Source organism: Sinocyclocheilus grahami, unplaced genomic scaffold, assembly GCF_001515645.1.
Source record: "Sinocyclocheilus grahami isolate Dianchi unplaced genomic scaffold, SAMN03320097.WGS_v1.1 scaffold889.1, whole genome shotgun sequence".
NCBI classification, from domain to species: domain Eukaryota; kingdom Metazoa; phylum Chordata; class Actinopteri; order Cypriniformes; family Cyprinidae; genus Sinocyclocheilus; species Sinocyclocheilus grahami.
Window position 1 is genome coordinate 101,349 of NW_015506068.1, and position 17,855 is coordinate 119,203.

The 17,855-nt window shown below is 38.0% G+C and overlaps 1 protein-coding gene across 2 annotated transcripts in view; it reads left to right on the plus strand.

Moving 5' to 3' along the window:
• The first annotated feature begins 2,618 nt into the window (after positions 1-2,618).
• The window catches only part of LOC107563780 (nuclear factor erythroid 2-related factor 1-like), a 23,243-nt gene continuing 8,006 nt past the window's right edge, over positions 2,619-17,855 (plus strand). The window contains exons 1-4 of one of the 2 annotated variants that reach the window (XM_016248726.1): positions 2,619-2,814; positions 3,713-4,552; positions 9,614-9,703; positions 9,795-9,953. In XM_016248726.1, coding sequence (XP_016104212.1) covers positions 4,001-4,552; positions 9,614-9,703; positions 9,795-9,953 — 801 coding nt within the window. In that variant the 5' untranslated portion in view covers positions 2,619-2,814; positions 3,713-4,000. Of the gene's footprint in view, positions 2,815-3,712; positions 4,553-9,221; positions 9,450-9,613; positions 9,704-9,794; positions 9,954-17,855 lie in introns of those variants that run through there. The other variant, XM_016248727.1, reaches the window with a different exon arrangement.

Consider the following 17,855-nt stretch of genomic DNA (forward strand, 5'->3'; position numbering starts at 1 on the left):
TCTAAATGCAATCTTCACAACAACAGGAAATCCTCTGCAAAACATTTACCATGGTAACCCTAGTTTCCGCCAAAATACCCTAGTTACTACTGTAAAATCTTGATAAATCTATATAGATAGTCTTTCAAACAGTTCAAGAAGATTTCAGAATCTTTTATTGATGGCACTCTGGTCATCCAAGTTACCATAGTTTTTAACTGCAGTAATTATGTCCGCAGAAACTATGGTTACCAAGGTAAATATTTATAAGGGGCGCTCTTTTAACTCATGTTTCCCGACCCGTCGATATGTTAAATATTGTATACGCGCTCATAAACAATAGGGCATTTCCAACTACAGTCTTATTTACACGTTTAGAAATTTAGCCTGACAATTGAGAAAATTAGATTCGTCATGCAGTTTTAAGGACGGATTCCCGAGGCGTTAATTAAATAATGACTATTCTTGCACTGTTTATAGGAGGTCCTGTATTATGCTGTAGCCTATTAATTTCAAGAGCAAAATTATTTTTGTTCCTGATCTTTGTTTCGTATTAAGGGACACTTTCAGGTCAGGTCAATTAAAGCTGTTTGCTTTTGTAATTATTGGAAACCCACAGTCACACTAGGATGTTTCTTAAAATTAGTTTTCAAAGTCTTAAAGAGCCTTAAGCAAATGTGAATAGATTTATTGATAAGGTGGAGAAACCGTAACACTATTTAAGTTAAATGCAGTTACACAGTCTCATTTCCAAGTATCAAAGTGTTTTCTAGCATAAAGACATTCTCTGAAATGTTTCTGATCCAGTGATAACCAAATGGTTAACCAAAAGCTTGACGTCTTTCAATGGCAATAGATGTTTACAGCCTACAAATTACATTTCCATTTCCAAGATTTTTCTTCAGTAATCAATTGTAATGCTTTCATATTTTCATCAGTAACTCCTGACTCATGCAGCATTTTTATGAACAACAGTTTGTTTTTGTTATAAGGCAATGACCTATATGGTCTGTTTCAGAGTTCATACTTGAACATTCAATGTGGCCTCAAAAGAAATTGCAGTCCAAAGTTAACAGGGCTCTTATATGTAATTCTCACTGTGTGTGTGTGTGTGTGTGTGTGTGTGTGTATTTATTTATTTTTTACCGGAATTTCTCAATGCATATCTCAGAGAGAATGTGAGTTGGCATTCAGTTCTTTTTCCCACTGCCTCTCAAGGCTGACTGATGCAAGCATCTGACACAAAGAAGTATGTTTGATGTAGTTATGTTGTGTATAATGATGTGTATAATGTTATGAGGGGGAAGTTATAATCTTGATCCCTGTTATAGACCACAAGTCCGGTCTCTGTCAAACACGTTCAATGAGCGCCATCTAGTGTAAATAAACGTATTTTACAGTAAAGTATTTTATTGAGTCAACTTGTTCAAAGTGATATCATTTAATACAATGAATTACATTAAACACCTTTAAAGATCAAAATAGCTGTAATTCAAAATTCATCAAGCAAAAAAGATAATGTTATGAGGAGGGAAGTTATAATCTTGATCCCTGTTATAGACCACAAGTCTGGTCTCTGTCAAACATGTTCAATGAGCGCCATCTAGTGTAAATAAACGTATTTTACAGTAAAGTATTTTATTGAGTCAACTTGTTCAAAGTGATATCATTTAATACAATGAATTGACTACAATATACATAAGTTACTTTTATCTGTTTGCTATTTCGTGTGCCTCATAATTGTTTTAATGTTTAAAAGTTGATGAGGCTATTTATTTAATGGCTGATGACACGTGACAACTTAAAGGCACAATATGTAATTTTTTGCCACTGGAGGGCGCGTATTCAAAATAAACAAAGAGACAAAGGCGTAGTTTGATGACGCCGTGACTGAGTGTGGAATCATGGGAGTTGTGGTCTTCATCCACACAGCCGATGCAATCCGACGGGACTCGGGCAGAAGTCATGTTCATGGATGAGCTAATGATTTATTAACGTAGTAGAATGAAGCAGGGTGAGTCTGAAAGCCGTCTAAGCGAAACACAAGTCAGCAAAATATATAACACTGTTCTAGTGGTTTTTGGATATTTTAATAAAAAAATCTTACATATTGTGCCTTAATGTAGAATCAAGAGTCAATGAGGTAAAAAAAAAAAATGTATAAATGCACGATATGCATTTTTCTAAACGTCAGCAGAAATAGCCAAGTAGCCTTGACTTTATATGCCAATTGACAATTTACTTTCAAAGATAAGCCTACGCTAAGAAATAGTCACTTGAGTAAAAAGTGTGACAACTAGCCCTATATGATAACCCATTACTTTTTTTTTGGCATAAAGCATGATCCATTTATTAATCTCGGTATCAGAATATTTCTGGCCAGTGTTTTAGTGCTTTCAGTAGGGTACCACTTTAGAATATTGCAAATTTTGCCAATATTGTATTCCCACGGAGAGCATCAAGAAAATGAACAAAAATAAAGGCGGGACAACTAATAGAACTTAAATAGACAGATACCAGTTTTATGTTATTAAACAAAAATCTTATTTATAGGTTTGTATACAACCGGGACTTTTGATGAATGATCTCATCCCTTATGTGTACTGGAATATTCTACGCGTGCGCAGTGGCCGCATGTTTCAGCACCTCAGTTTCGGCCAAGTTGTCGGCAAGAGGAAATTCTGCGAGTCATGGTGGGCCATTCAACGCGAGGGGAGTGATAACCATATAGAGATCTAAGGGAATAAGTGCGTAGTTAGTTAGACGTGACTGATGACAGTGGCTGTGTATGCATATAGAGGCATTCGGAGTCATTTGTCAGTAAACTCTTCCTGAGTAAGTATGAAAACGGACTATTTTGATGCTATGCTAACGGGCTAAGTTAGCTATAGCTTTCGAAATTGCGAATGTGGGAGCGTGTGTCAGTGCGGCTGCTGCAAATGCACAAGACAGCTTTGCTTGAACTGAAGGAACCGTTTCGAACGGATAGGTTTAACCAGTTGACAAGAACTGGGTAATTAATAAAAGTTGTTATTAGTAATTCAATGTCCCCGGTAGAACCCCGTCAGGGCCCGCCTCCTTATTGGCTGTAGCGCGGAGAAAAAATGAGTGATGGATATTTTGGCCAATCAGAGGCGGTTGCGCCACTTGTTGCTAACTGCTGGGCTATGATAGCGGAAGTGTAAGAGGTCAATACTTCACAGTGCTTGACCAAGTAAATTGTTTTTAGATGGGTTTTGAATAGGAGGAGATGAATATAGGCAGTGAATGACATTAGGCCAAAGCTCAGTCACCGATCTACAATTTATGGTGTCGAATATGCGCGATTCCTTTGCGTACTTTTGGTTATTAGAGGGATGGATGGATTGTGAGGTGGGTGTATGTGGTGGGAGGTCATTAATGTTTTATAACAACAGTTTCATAGTAAGACTAAATTGTCACTGAATTGTTATGATTAGGTTGTGTTGCAAACACTTTGTTGTGGTATCTGATGTGCTTTTATAAATCTGGTGGTATCTGATGTGCTTTTATAAATCTGGATGTGTTAATGTTAGAATGTTGAAAGGTAATTTATGTATTATACTAGGTTATGATGCAAACATCTTTGATGTTCTTTAACTGATTAAACTTTAATTGCAATTTTGCAATTTACTTGCGATTGGAAAATGTATAATATAATTGCTAATAATTTAATTGTACATTTTTGATTTTTTTTTCTTCTCTCTCTATGCAGGCTTGGTGAACTTTGATAATGCATGCTTACAAATATTAAAGCTGGATATAATTTGGGTGAAAAAAGACAACAAAAGAGGATTTATCTTCACCTTTAGTTCTGTTTTATTAGAAGCACATGACTGAAACAAAGCGAGCATCCTTTTATCTTGTGTCTGCTTTTGATTTTCTATTGTATACAAGGCTGACCATAACCTTAATTGGGTTTGACATTTGTTTGTGTGTAATTTTTTGTTTTTGCTTTTTAGTTCCTTTTTGAGTTTTTTCTTTTTTGTTCCTTTGCAAAGAAATGCTTTACTTGAAAAAGTACTTCACAGAGGGTCTTATTCAGTTCACTATCCTCCTGAGTCTAATTGGGGTACGGCTGGACTTGGACACTTATTTAAACAATCAGCTCCCCCCACTCCGTGAGATCATCCTGGGCCCCAGCTCGGCCTACACCCAGACGCAGTTCCACAATCTCCGTAACACCCTGGACGGCTATGGCATCCATCCTAAAAGTGTGGACCTGGACCATTTTTTCACCACTCGTCGGCTTCTGAACCAGGTGCGCTCCCTGGATCATCTGCGTGTGCCCAGCACTGAGCTGAGTGCCTGGCTGGTGCATCGTGACCCTGAGACTGTGGTTTCGGCAACCAGTCAGTCCGGCCCCAGCATTGCCCTGGACAATGGGGGCAGCCTGGAGGACGTGAACAACTCCGAAGCCTCGGCCATGAGAGGGGCTGGTGGTGCTTCTGAGACCACTTACAGCCTCAGCGGAGAGGACAGCCTGGGAGCCGTGGCCCCTGAGGACAGTCAAGAGCAAGGGGAGAGAGAGAGCAGTGACGACCTCTCCAAAGAGGTACAGCAGCTGTGTGTTTTCAGCTTAGCCTACTGTAATTAGATTGACATTGGTTCGTATTTGATTTCCTCAAAGAGAGAACCGTGTTATGCTATTATCTCTAGCCATTAGATTAAGCATATTGCATAGTGGCGATTAAGAGCGTTGTATGTGAGCTAGTAGTATTCTTACTCTACATTATGAGCCTTACAATAGTGGCTGGACAGGGGGTGGTCTCATCGATAGAGCTGTCTATCTCTTAAAATTAGGTAGCTGTGCTAATGTTAATGTTTTTAAGTTAAAGGGATAGTTCACCCAAAAATGAAAATATGATGTTTGTCTGCTTACCCCCAGGGCATCCAAGATGTAGGTGACTTTGTTTCTTCAGTAGAACACATTTGATGATTTTTAAGTCCAACCGTTGCAGTCTATCAGTCTTATAATGCATGGCAATGGTAACAAAATGTATGAGAGTAAAAAAAACATGCACAGACAAATCCAAATTAAACCCTGCGGCTCGTGACGACACATTGATGTCCTAAGACACGAAACGATCGGTTTGTACCGAACAGTATTTATATAATTTTTTACCTCTAATACATCCACTATGTCCAACTATCTTTGTGCGCGCGCACGGCTTCTGGTGTGTGCGGTGTGTACGCGCTCTGGCGTAGTTTACGCAAGCGCCGGAAGTGATCTCTCGCGCGTATACATCACTCATTGTTTACACAGTGCACAGTTATTGTAGGTACGACGGCTAATCAAATGGTACTTACTTGCGCTTATCCGGATTGTTCAAACCGACTTAAAACTAAAAGATTACGTTCTCTCGCGCGAACTCATTTGGGAGTTATGACTTTCCACGTATTCCCAACTTCTGAGCCTGCTCGTCTGAAGTTATGGTTGATTGCTCTTCGGCTGGATATCAACACACTGTGACGAGTCGGCTGCCTCCCCCTAATTATCAGCATCACCCCGTCCCTTATTCGCTGCCCTTCGCCAGGCTCCCGACATGAGTGGGTGCGTGTGAGAGGAGGGGCGCTGAAATAGCCAGGGCTGGCGGCGTGTGTTGGGGCACACCTGAACCGAATGGAGCCTCATCACCGCCGCTGTTTAAATGCCGAGCGCGCCTTTCCTCAGGAGACCGGTCTCTTCCCCGTGCATGCACGCTGGTGTCCTCGTGGGTCCAGGAGGGGTGCGTAGAGGGACTCCCGTGCCGCCAGAGTCATGAGCTGCCGGACCCGCAGTCCGGACAAGAACCGCACCCCTTTCACGGCCGTCGGGCAAGGATGCTGAGCCATCTAGTCCCTTCAAGCGCCGTGGGCAGAGAGAAGGACGAAGCCGCTGATAGAAGCCGCCGCCCCGGACCGGCGCTGTTCGGTTTCTGGCACAAACCGATCGTTTCGTGTCTTAAGACATCAATGTGTCATCACGAGCCGCAGGGTTTAATTTGGATTTGTCTGTGCATGATTTTTTTACACTCATAGATTTTGTTACCATTGCCATCCATTATACGACTGATAGACTGCAACGGTTGGACTTAAAAATCATCAAATGTGTTCTACTGAAGAAACAAAGTCACCTACATCTGGGATCCCCTGGGGGTAAGCAGATAAACATCAAATTTTAATTTTTGGGTGAACTATCCCTTTAATAGTAATGTTAATATAAAATTTTCAAGCAATATCACAGCTTGACATGTGGTACAAATAGTGCACTGAATCAAATCGATATTGTAGTAGTTAGGGATGGGTCACGATTTTTGAATATTCGATTAGTTAATTTAATTATAGAATATCAAATAGGTTGTGCGATTACTGTCTTAAAAATTTCCTCATGTTTTCTGTGCTGATGCGGTGGTGACGCGTTCATGTGGCGCTGTCAATAACGCACCTAAAAACAGTCAAAGACAACAGAAGAACACATTGTCTCACGCGCACAGTGTAGACTTGCGTGGCATGCTGACAAGCTACACAAAATCGCTTTCAAAATCGGCAATGAATCGCCTGTGATTTTGTGTAGCTTGTCAGTGAACTACGGCTCTGTGTAGTAAATGGCGCTCCATCTGAACGCACGTGCTGGAGATTTACTTCTAATCACAGGAGTGGCTTTACTGACGAGATGCGCATGAAAATCGCATCCGATTTTTTGCACAGCCCTAGTGTGGCAAAAAAAAAAAAAAGACTTGCGTAGCATATAATGGTTACAGTAACTTGGGACGAAGTCAAATAAGAGCTCTGTGCGGACCACAAACACCCCCAACTGGGTTAGAGATGTGGCTAAATCCGTATTCAGAAAGGCACGGAAAACAAATAACGCATTCTACGGAGACACTAAAGGGACATGGTTAGCAGCTTGCTAGCGGTAGCCTGTTACATTACAGTAGGGCTGCACGATATATCGAAATTATCGAAATATCGCAAATGTAAATATCGCAATATGCATATCGCAAGGGCGTTTCACATTCACATTTTTATTGTTTGTATGTTCACAGTGATGTTAAATTACATTTTCTGATTTGTGACATTACTTTTTATGTAATGCTAAAACACTGCTGGTCACTTTCAGAAGTTATAGTGATTCTTTATTTTCCAAGAAAGTGAAACAAATTTTTAAATATTTTAAAATATAATTAAAATGCAATATTTAAGCAATATAGTATCACATATCGAATATCGCATTTTATAACAAGGTATCGCATATCACATTTTTCTTCAAAATCGCACAGCCCTACATTACAGTAAATAACATTTCACTTACCACATAAACAGAGTAAGGAGAGATGACTGATAGGATGATGGCGAATGATTAGCAGATCCTGAGCAGCAACTGACATACTGACAAATAGTGCTGGGCGGTATGACCAAAAATTTATATCACGGTATTTTTCCAAATTATACCGGTTTCACGGTACATGAGGTATTTTTTTTTTTCATGCATGACCAGGTGTTAACCATATTTTCTACTGATTGAGAGAGGAAATACTGCAATCTATTGACTTAGTATGCCCTATTTTACTGCCATGATGAGTGAATATTGTCAAAAAATACCACACTAAATAGTGACTGAACACGACCCCTTTTAATACATGTTAACCAAGAGTCACTCTTGTTTATAATCACGGCATCGTTTGATAAAATCAACATACATCTACACTAAAGAGCGGCTATGCGGTTGTTTTGGCTATATTACTTTTTTGTCTCATGCAGCGCACTGCCTGCATCTGAGTAACAAACTTTAAAAAAAACACACATTGCATGTGATATTAACAGACGAACTACGCTCATATTTATAATTCCAAACAATCAGTAAGCGACAGGTGCTTGGAAACGCTGTTTTGTACTCATTTATTGACGAGTCGGCTGCGGTGCGGCCAACTGATTTCGCTGCTTCTCTGCCGCTCACTGCACAGAACAGACGCCGAGAGAGGTGACACTTCTCCAGGAAAGTCAGACCTCGCGTTCGCAGGACAGCACTGGCGAAATCTTCCAACTGAACCATAGCTAAGGTTTATCCAAAAAAGTCGCTAGGTTTGTCAGTATGAATATCCTATGGAAAAAAAACACAAAGGGTCTGAAAGTTGCTAAATCTAGTGCTAAAGTCGCGCTTGTGTGTGTGAGACGCGGGAGCTGATGGCAGGAGGCGGTGGATATTTGTGGCGGACAGTGTGGATAATGTGGATGAGTTCTTCTGTCTCGTCACGTTCTATTAGTTCTACAGCTTCAGTTTCGGAACGTTGACGCTTAGTAACACATACAGCTGTTCCCTCACCACAGCGCAACAGTGAAAAGGGACTCCTTTCAAACAATGTCGCATTTCGAACGTTGTTTAAGCGACATAAACAACAGTATATATATATATTGCAGTATTTTAAAAATTAATATCATAACAAAAATAAACACCGGTATTCGGCTCCCTGATGGCCGCAGTTTATATACAGTATAATTACCCAACAATATAATTGCGACAGAAGATATTGAAGTATATTTTTCATCCCATCTCGTATCTATTCCCTTTAAGGATTCAATTTTCTGAAATGGAAATGTCCTAGCCTTATGAGCAGTTGATTTATGCTAATCGACGGACTGTTATGTTAATAAGTGCAGTCATTCGGTTATGTTTATTATATTAATATGTTTCAGCACGTTACAATCATTATATGGATTGAGTTAAGGTAGTCTATCTTCTGAATTAAACAGTTTATCATACAGATTGAAAGCGTGAATTTCGTCTCAATCATTATATGGATTGAGTTAAGATAGTCTATCTTCTGAATTAAACAGTTTATCATACAGATTGAAAGCGTGAATCCCGTCTCTCTCCATCTCTCTCTGTTTATGGGTGTTTGTGCGTGCTTGCAGGAAAGGGGTGCGGTTTTCGAATAATATTCGAATAATACCCTGCGATTTTCGAATATTATTTTTGCTTGGAATGCCCATCCCTAGTAGTAGTAGTAGTATTTTCAGTAGAGGTCTTCTACTCTTGTCAGGACCTTACAGGATACGTAGCATTTCATTTTTTGATAGCGAAGTGGTTCCTTTGTGATTTATTTATAAATACATGCTTGGGACAATTAGCCAAATAAGAGCTGACCAGTCCTCATCATGTCCCTCATTAAATGTAATTATCTAATGATGTTCTGTAATCTTAGACCTTTTATGACACTCCCCTTTAATGAATATATTTCTAGGACATTGACCTCATAGACATCCTTTGGAGGCAGGATATTGACCTTGGTGCTGGCCGAGAAGTATTTAACTATAGCAGTCTACAGAAGGAGAGTGAGGCTGATAAACCTAACGAAGAGAACGAGGAGGCAGGTGGAAGAGAGGAAAGCTGGAGAAATTGACTTAATCTCCAAGCAGTGCAGATCCTTACTCATGTTGATGGAGAGACAGGAGAGAGCATACCTATGGAGGTATGTGCTGTAATATGCTAGGATTACAGGGAGGTGTGAGGAGCACAGCAAGGTTTCGGTTAATAATGCTTTTAGATTATTCAAAAAGGCTGGTAAACTGTAGATGTTAAGTGAATTTGAGTCAGCCTTGGAATTACATGGACTTTTCTTGTTGTATTTCCTAGCTTACCAGTCTTGGTGCTCAGACTTCATTATCCCTGCAGGAATGTCTGAGGCTTCTGGAGGCCACCTTTCCATTTGGAGAAGAGCCAGAGGTAGCGACAGTAAAATTCATGCTACATTACAGATTAAAACTTGGCATTTTTTATTTGATTGTCATTTTACATTGTCTTTTTCTCTCTTTAGTTCCAAGCCACTGGATCCACCTCACAGCTTAGAGCTCCAACTGAGGAAACGCCATCAACATCACAAGGGATCCCCCTACAAGCCCCTCTGTCACAGTCTGACACACCACTAGACCTGGAGCAGCAGTGGCAGGACATAATGTCCATAATGGAACTGCAGGTTTGTGAATTTATTGCATTCAAAGTCGATGAAGGGAATATATACACCCAATACACTGCTCAGTGACAGTGGTTATAATAATATCAAATTAAATATAATTTTTATATTATATATAGGATATTATCATTTTCCTTAAACCTTAAATTAGGGCTGAGCAATATGGCCAAAAAAATTATCACTATAAAATTTTTCATATCAGTTGATTTCGATTATTATCCCGATTAATTTCACATCTTTATTTCTTTCAAGTTAAAAGGAAGATTTTTGCTCCTAAGTGAAAGTTGTAGAAACCAGACCATTAATTGTAGTTTTAAACCTCTCTTCATGGTCAGAGCATGACAAACACTTCTCGTTTTTGAATTCTTTACCCTTTATTTCTTTAACAAAATAAATATCTTAATAGAAAATGTTATTTCTTAGTTTCTGCCTGTTTTAATGAGTGATGATTGTTTCAAATCATGAAAAAGTTTTGTGTTGCCTGACTTCTTTGACGCTTATCTTCAGCACAGTTTGCAGTGCAGGCTGCAATATTAATATTATTATATATTTTTTCTCTTAGAAATGCACATTTGACAGTAGCTTGAGTTGATAGTAGTAGTAGCTTAAGTAAGGATGCAGGTATATTTATGTTCATTATCAAAAACAGCAACACCTGTAAAAAACAACCTAATTTTTATATGTTGAAATTTAATTAATCTGATGTTTGAGTTTTAAATAAAATTATCCACTGGTCTTCCATAGTAGCATACATTTAGATAATTCACAGTTAAAACCACACATATACCACCTCAATAATACCATGGTAAAAATTTAACTACAGTGGGGAAAAAAAGTATTTAGTCAGCCACCAATTGTGCAAGTTCTCCCACTTAAAAAGATGAGAGAGGCCTGTAATTTTCATCATAGGTATACCTCAACTATGAGAGACAAAATGAGAAAAAAAAATCCAGAAAATCACATTGTAGGATTTTTAAAGAATTTATTTGCAAATTATGGTGGAAAATAAGTATTTGGTCAATAACAAAATTTCATCTCAATACTTTGAGATATCTGAATGAAAAACAGTAGTCTAAATAAATTTATTATGAATGCACAAATGCTATAGCTTAATCAAAAAAAAAATACTGTAATTATATTCCATTACTCCTTTAATATTTGTCTACGTTAATAATATAATAATTATAATTTATATGAATATTCCACATTTCTGCCACTACTACTGCCAGTTAGTGTTACTACAGTAAATCATGGTAAATGATGGCGATTTGTAGATTGAACTGTGTCGTTGCGCACAGTGTTTCTCCTGTTTGTCAGTGCCGTTTCATCTGGTTTTAAAGGGGTCATAAACTGAGAAATCAAATTTCTTTGAATCTTCTGACATATAACAGGTCAATATACTATAAAATCATCCTGTAAGTTTCAAAACTTTCTCGTTAGTTTAAAAATGGCTTTTATTGAAACCAAGCTCAGAAAACGACTCGTTTTGGAATGTGCCACTTTATGACGTAATAGTGTGGCTAAACACCGCCTCCGCAGAAGAAGATCAACGCCTGCGTCTACATCACTGCCTCTTTAGCCCCACCCACTGATACATGCTTGTAGTAGTAGGAGAGGAAATTCTAGAGAGATGCAAACACAGGATTACTCCATTAAAAAGGAACCATACAGTTGACATTACAAGATTACAAGACACTGTGTAGTGTAAGCTGTGAAAAATAGTCTTTGAATTGCCTTTCTTGTGATCCTAAGTACATCGGACGCAAGCACTGTTGTGTCATGTCGCGATCCATTTCTCTTTCAGGTCAGAAGCGGCGCGAATGCTTGCATGTCAGAAATAGAGCGGGACATCAGTTTACTGTTGGAGATTTGTTATGTCAATCCGTGCCACATCCAGTGTAGACAGAATGTCTGGTGTAAACACCAGGTAAAGTTAGCAAAGAGCTCCAGATCGCATCAGTGAAACACTGTTCGTTCGTTTGTTTGTTTGTTTGCTTTACTTTGCAATGGATTCATTTTTAAACAAGACAGTATGATGAAGGCTTTTCAGAGAGACTGAAAGTAAATGGCAATGCAATCTGAGTCTGACTTGAGTGGATCCAACAGTAATGTCGCACAGAAATATGAGTAAACGTGCTTTTACCACTATTGCATTGTCTGTTCTAGACTGTTTGATATATACTGTGTATTTATACGTTTTTAACCCAAATGACCCATGTTGTTTTCAGAGTATGTCTCAGCAGCGTCCATCTGCTATTTTAATAAGTGAAACTGTTTGCCAAACATAGCAGTGGGCATTTACTTGCAAGTCTTGAATGCACCCTGCCTATAAAAACAGACTGTTCTGCAGAGAGGCTCAAAAACAGGATTGAAAATAGCCTATTACTTCTAAATTATGTTTTTTTTAATGTAAAATCAAACATTCAACATTATAAGTGAACCTCAGAGAACATTATAAAATCATTTTTTTAAAATGCAGTTCATGATCCCTTTAAAATATTTTAAATCACTGAGTCATTTGTGTTTGCTGAATTCATGCGCTTCACACTGGATCTCACAGCGCTGTTTAGTGGTCGCGTGACCGAGACTTATCAGCGAGTGAATGCAAAATTTTGTTTGAACTTTGAGCCGAGTGGATAAATGATTAAATACCCTACCTTAAATATCTGTGAGTGTATACATCTTAATCATTATATAAAAAAATATATATATATTTTTTTTATAAATATGACCCCAAGCCTTTGGGTAATCACATTACATTTTGAAACCTAACCTTGCATTGTGCTAGAAAAGTCTAATTATCTGTTGTTGTTGTTTTTAAACAGACTAACTGAACTTAACACAGCATCATTAGGGATATGATATAAAAAATATTGCATATATATGAAATTGAATTGTAAATTCAATTGAATTGTCGAATTGAAAAAAAAAAAGTCAAGGGGGATGGTGGGGCGGGGGGGCCTGTGATTATGAATAATTAAAGGAAAGAAGATGTGGTTGTTTGACCAATCAAATGAAAGTTCAGCAACGCCCACATGCACGAATGAAATATTTCCCATTTCTCGAGTGTATTCCTCCACAGAATGTCAACTTTCAATTTTTGGTTTATACAGAAAAACGGAAAAACTAAATATTGACCGTTTTTCATTTTTGTGAATGGAATAATTGAATGATAGAATGATACATGGACCGATCAGTCCTTGCGTGTTTAAGTGGACCATGTGGAAAAATATGAATTCTAAAACTCTTCTTAAAATGTAGCCCTATGCCCAAAATTCAGACCTACACCATCCACGAGTCAATATTGAAGTTATAATAAAATATCAAAATGCACTTTATGTTGTCCAGCTGAATTTTAAGGGGTCATGAACTGAAATCAAACTTCCCTTGATCTTTTGACATATAACAGGTCAATGTAGCCTACTAAAAAACATGTAAGTTTCAAAACGTTCTCTTTAAAGAGCTTTTATTAAAACCGTAAGCTCAGAAAAGGACTCGTTTTGGAATGTGCCACTTTATGACGTAATAGTGTGACAAGGCACCGCCTCCGCAGGAGGTCAACGCCTACTTCTACGCCACTGCTGTTTTAACTCCGCCCACTGATACGCGCTTGTAGTAGGAGGAGAGGAAATAGAGAAACACAGGATTACTTTATCAACAGAACCATGCAGATGACATTACAAGATTAGCCTACAAGACATGTGTAGTGTAAGTTGTGAAAAATAGTCTTTGAATTGCCTTTCTTGTGATCCTAAGTACATCGGACGCAAGCACTGTTGTGTCATGTCGCGATCCATTTCTCTTTCAGGTCAGAAGCGGCGCGAATGCTTGCATGTCAGAAATAGAGCGGGACATCAGTTTACTGTTGGAGATTTGTTATGTCAATCCGTGCCACATCCAGTGTAGACAGAATGTCTGGTGTAAACACCAGGTAAAGTTAGCAAAGAGCTCCAGATCGCATCAGTGAAACACTGTTCGTTCGTTTGTTTGTTTGTTTGCTTTACTTTGCAATGGATTCATTTTTAAACAAGACAGTATGATGAAGGCTTTTCAGAGAGACTGAAAGTAAATGGCAATGCAATCTGAGTCTGACTTGAGTGGATCCAACAGTAATGTCGCACAGAAATATGAGTAAACGTGCTTTTACCACTATTGCATTGTCTGTTCTAGACTGTTTGATATATACTGTGTATTTATACGTTTTTAACCCAAATGACCCATGTTGTTTTCAGAGTATGTCTCAGCAGCGTCCATCTGCTATTTTAATAAGTGAAACTGTTTGCCAAACATAGCAGTGGGCATTTACTTGCAAGTCTTGAATGCACCCTGCCTATAAAAACAGACTGTTCTGCAGAGAGGCTCAAAAACAGGATTGAAAATAGCCTATTACTTCTAAATTATGTTTTTTTTAATGTAAAATCAAACATTCAACATTATAAGTGAACCTCAGAGAACATTATAAAATCATTTTTTAAAAATGCAGTTCATGATCCCTTTAAAATATTTTAAATCACTGAGTCATTTGTGTTTGCTGAATTCATGCGCTTCACACTGGATCTCACAGCGCTGTTTAGTGGTCGCGTGACCGAGACTTATCAGCGAGTGAATGCAAAATTTTGTTTGAACTTTGAGCCGAGTGGATAAATGATTAAATACCCTACCTTAAATATCTGTGAGTGTATACATCTTAATCATTATATAAAAAAATATATATATATTTTTTTTATAAATATGACCCCAAGCCTTTGGGTAATCACATTACATTTTGAAACCTAACCTTGCATTGTGCTAGAAAAGTCTAATTATCTGTTGTTGTTGTTTTTAAACAGACTAACTGAACTTAACACAGCATCATTAGGGATATGATATAAAAAATATTGCATATATATGAAATTGAATTGTAAATTCAATTGAATTGTCGAATTGAAAAAAAAAAAGTCAAGGGGGATGGTGGGGCGGGGGGTCCTGTGATTATGAATAATTAAAGGGGTCATATGATGTTGCTAAAAAAAAACATTATTTTGTGTATTTGGTGTAATGCAATGTGTTTACGTGGTTTAAGGTTAAAAAAACACATTATTTTCCACATACTGTACATTATTGTTGCTCCTCTATGCCCCTTCTTTCTGAAACGCGTAGATTTTTACAAAGCTCATCGTTCTGATGCAATGTGTTTACGTGGTTTAAGGTTAAAAAAACACATTATTTTCCACATACTGTACATTATTGTTGCTCCTCTATGCCCCTTCTTTCTGAAACGCGTAGATTTTTACAAAGCTCATCGTTCTGAAAAGCGAGGTGTGCTCTGATTGGCCGGCTATCTAGTGCGTTGTGATTGGCCGAATTCCTCAAGCGTGTGACGGAAATGTTATGCCCCTTACCAGGTTCAGGAAACTTTTCTCTGTAAAATGCGCTGCACACACTCAAATATTTGTTTTGTACTGTTCTGGAACAGTGTTGTAAATAAAACTTAATCACTGATTTCTAGTTGTGTCCTCTTTTGGAAGACCAAACAAAGTAGTTCGGCACACAGCGTCTCCACAATATGGCGGCGGCAACAATAGGCTTGTTCGAGATGCATCAGCGCTGTGCAAACCGATCGGTGTATGACATCAAAGTCCCGCGAAAGCGATAGCAGAGCGGACGAGTCTTTATGCTTTTGAATTGCTCTTGTGGTACTTTGATGTCATATGCATCTCGAACAAGCTGAATACTACAGCGAGAATAAAAGTTATGCCTTCTTTCTTTGAGTATACATTTGGGCGGTCCTATGCAAATCTTCTCACACAGTGACGTAGATATGTGGGGGCGTATTTTGAACGAGGTGTTTTAGGAAGGCGTGGCTGAGCGTTCACTTTTATAAAGAATATCTCTTTGGGTTTGAGACTTTCATCTTTGCGTCTTACCAGATCTTCTGTATGCACAAACAGCTTTTAACACTCCAAAGACAAAGGAAAACATGAAATCGCATCATATGACCCCTTTAAAAAAAATTGAATTTTTAAACACATTTTTATTTAACAAAAAATATGCTTTATTAAACAAACTATGGTTTATGAGCTGTTTTCCTTGGGGGGCCTGAAATGGCCCCACAATGTCAAAAGTTGTACAATGTGTTACAATGTAGGTTCCTTACAATGTAGGTTAAACCAAAGCACACACATGCATTTACACTATCTCTGTGTCTGTGTGCCAGATGACCTAAATGATGCCCTTTATTTTGGGGTGTGCGATAATGACAAAAATTATATTACATTTTTGGGGGAATTTTTGCCAATAACGATAGTTAATATTTTGCTGAGTGTGTATTTGTGCTGGTTTAGGCTCGTCATGTATAAGTAAATATGAACTATGGTTTATGAGCTGTTTTCCTTGGGGGGCCTGAAATGGCCCCACAATGTCAAAAGTTGTACAATGTGTTACAATGTAGGTTCCTTACAATGTAGGTTAAACCAAAGCACACACATGCATTTACACTATCTTCTGTGTCTGTGTGCCAGATGACCTAAATGATGCCCTTTATTTTGGGGTGTGCGATAATGACAAAAATTATATTACATTTTTGGGGGAATTTTTGCCAATAACGATAGTTAATATTTTGCTGAGTGTGTATTTGTGCTGGTTTAGGCTCGTCATGTATAAGTAAATATTACACTAAAACCGCCAGTAGGTGGCAGCAAGTGTCTGTTTTAATGAATGATTCATTGAATCCTTCAATCAAACGATTCTTTCAAAATGGCTGATTCAATTAGAATCAAAGCAAGTTGACTGTCTTTATGAATGGATCATTGAATAATTGTCTCACTTGATTGGTTCAAAAACAGATTCATTCAGGAAAGATACACCGCAGTGTTGCTCTGAGATGCACAACAGCTCAGCTCCGGCATTGTTTGGAACTATTTCATTTGCAAAACAGGAAAAAAGACAAAATGTGTCTAAAATGTAACTCAATTAACCACTTGTCTGTTGAACTGCTGTATAAAATTAATTTAACATTTGTGATCACTCACACATGCTGATTCTTGTGTGATATTACTTCACTATATCATATAAAGATAAAAAATAACTCACACAGGGATATATTTTCTTTCATTATTTGAATTATAGAGTAGGGATGTTCATTTCGGTTATTTTTCCTAACCGACAACCGGCGCTCATAAACCGATTATTAACCGTTAACAGACAAGATTATTGTAAATTAGAATTGAATTAAATTAGAAAGGATAAGTGTCTGTGACCTGTTAAAAATACTAACATTTGTTTTCCTGGGATTAATTTACATGTGCACAAAGCAGCAAACAACAGAACATGTGGATTCACATGGTCATCATATTACATCACGCACCTGCCGCGCTTCTGCGAGCGGAGAAAAACATAATAAAGCTAGGCTATATATAACAAATAAATAGGCCTATACGAGAAATATATTTTTACTTAAATAATAGATTAAGAAAATGAAAGAAAAACTGTGCAACAAGTAGCCTAGTATGCTGAGTTTTGTGCTGCGCTAAAGGAAACCAGACGGCAGAAAGCGACATCCTATTTTCTTTAGGCTTATTTTACAAAAGCACAAAGATTTGTTTTTATTGTGAATGTACACAAATAAAGGCAAACCTTTTACAATTCCGATTATCTTTGACTAAAAGGAGTAGCTAGTTGCTTCCACTGTTAGAAGGAAAAAATTCAAGTGATTGCGCCGGCGCCGCATGCGCGCACACAGTTAAGCATTGCTACCTTGACAGTGCAGCCTGCTCATTATCATAATAGACAGTCAGTCAAACATATGGAAAAAAACACACACTGCTCAGTTTAAATAGCCTATGTAGTAAAATCTGTGCCGTTAAGTGTTATCACTGTACCGCCGTGATGTTATGCAAAACATTTTGTTTTACATGGATATTGGAA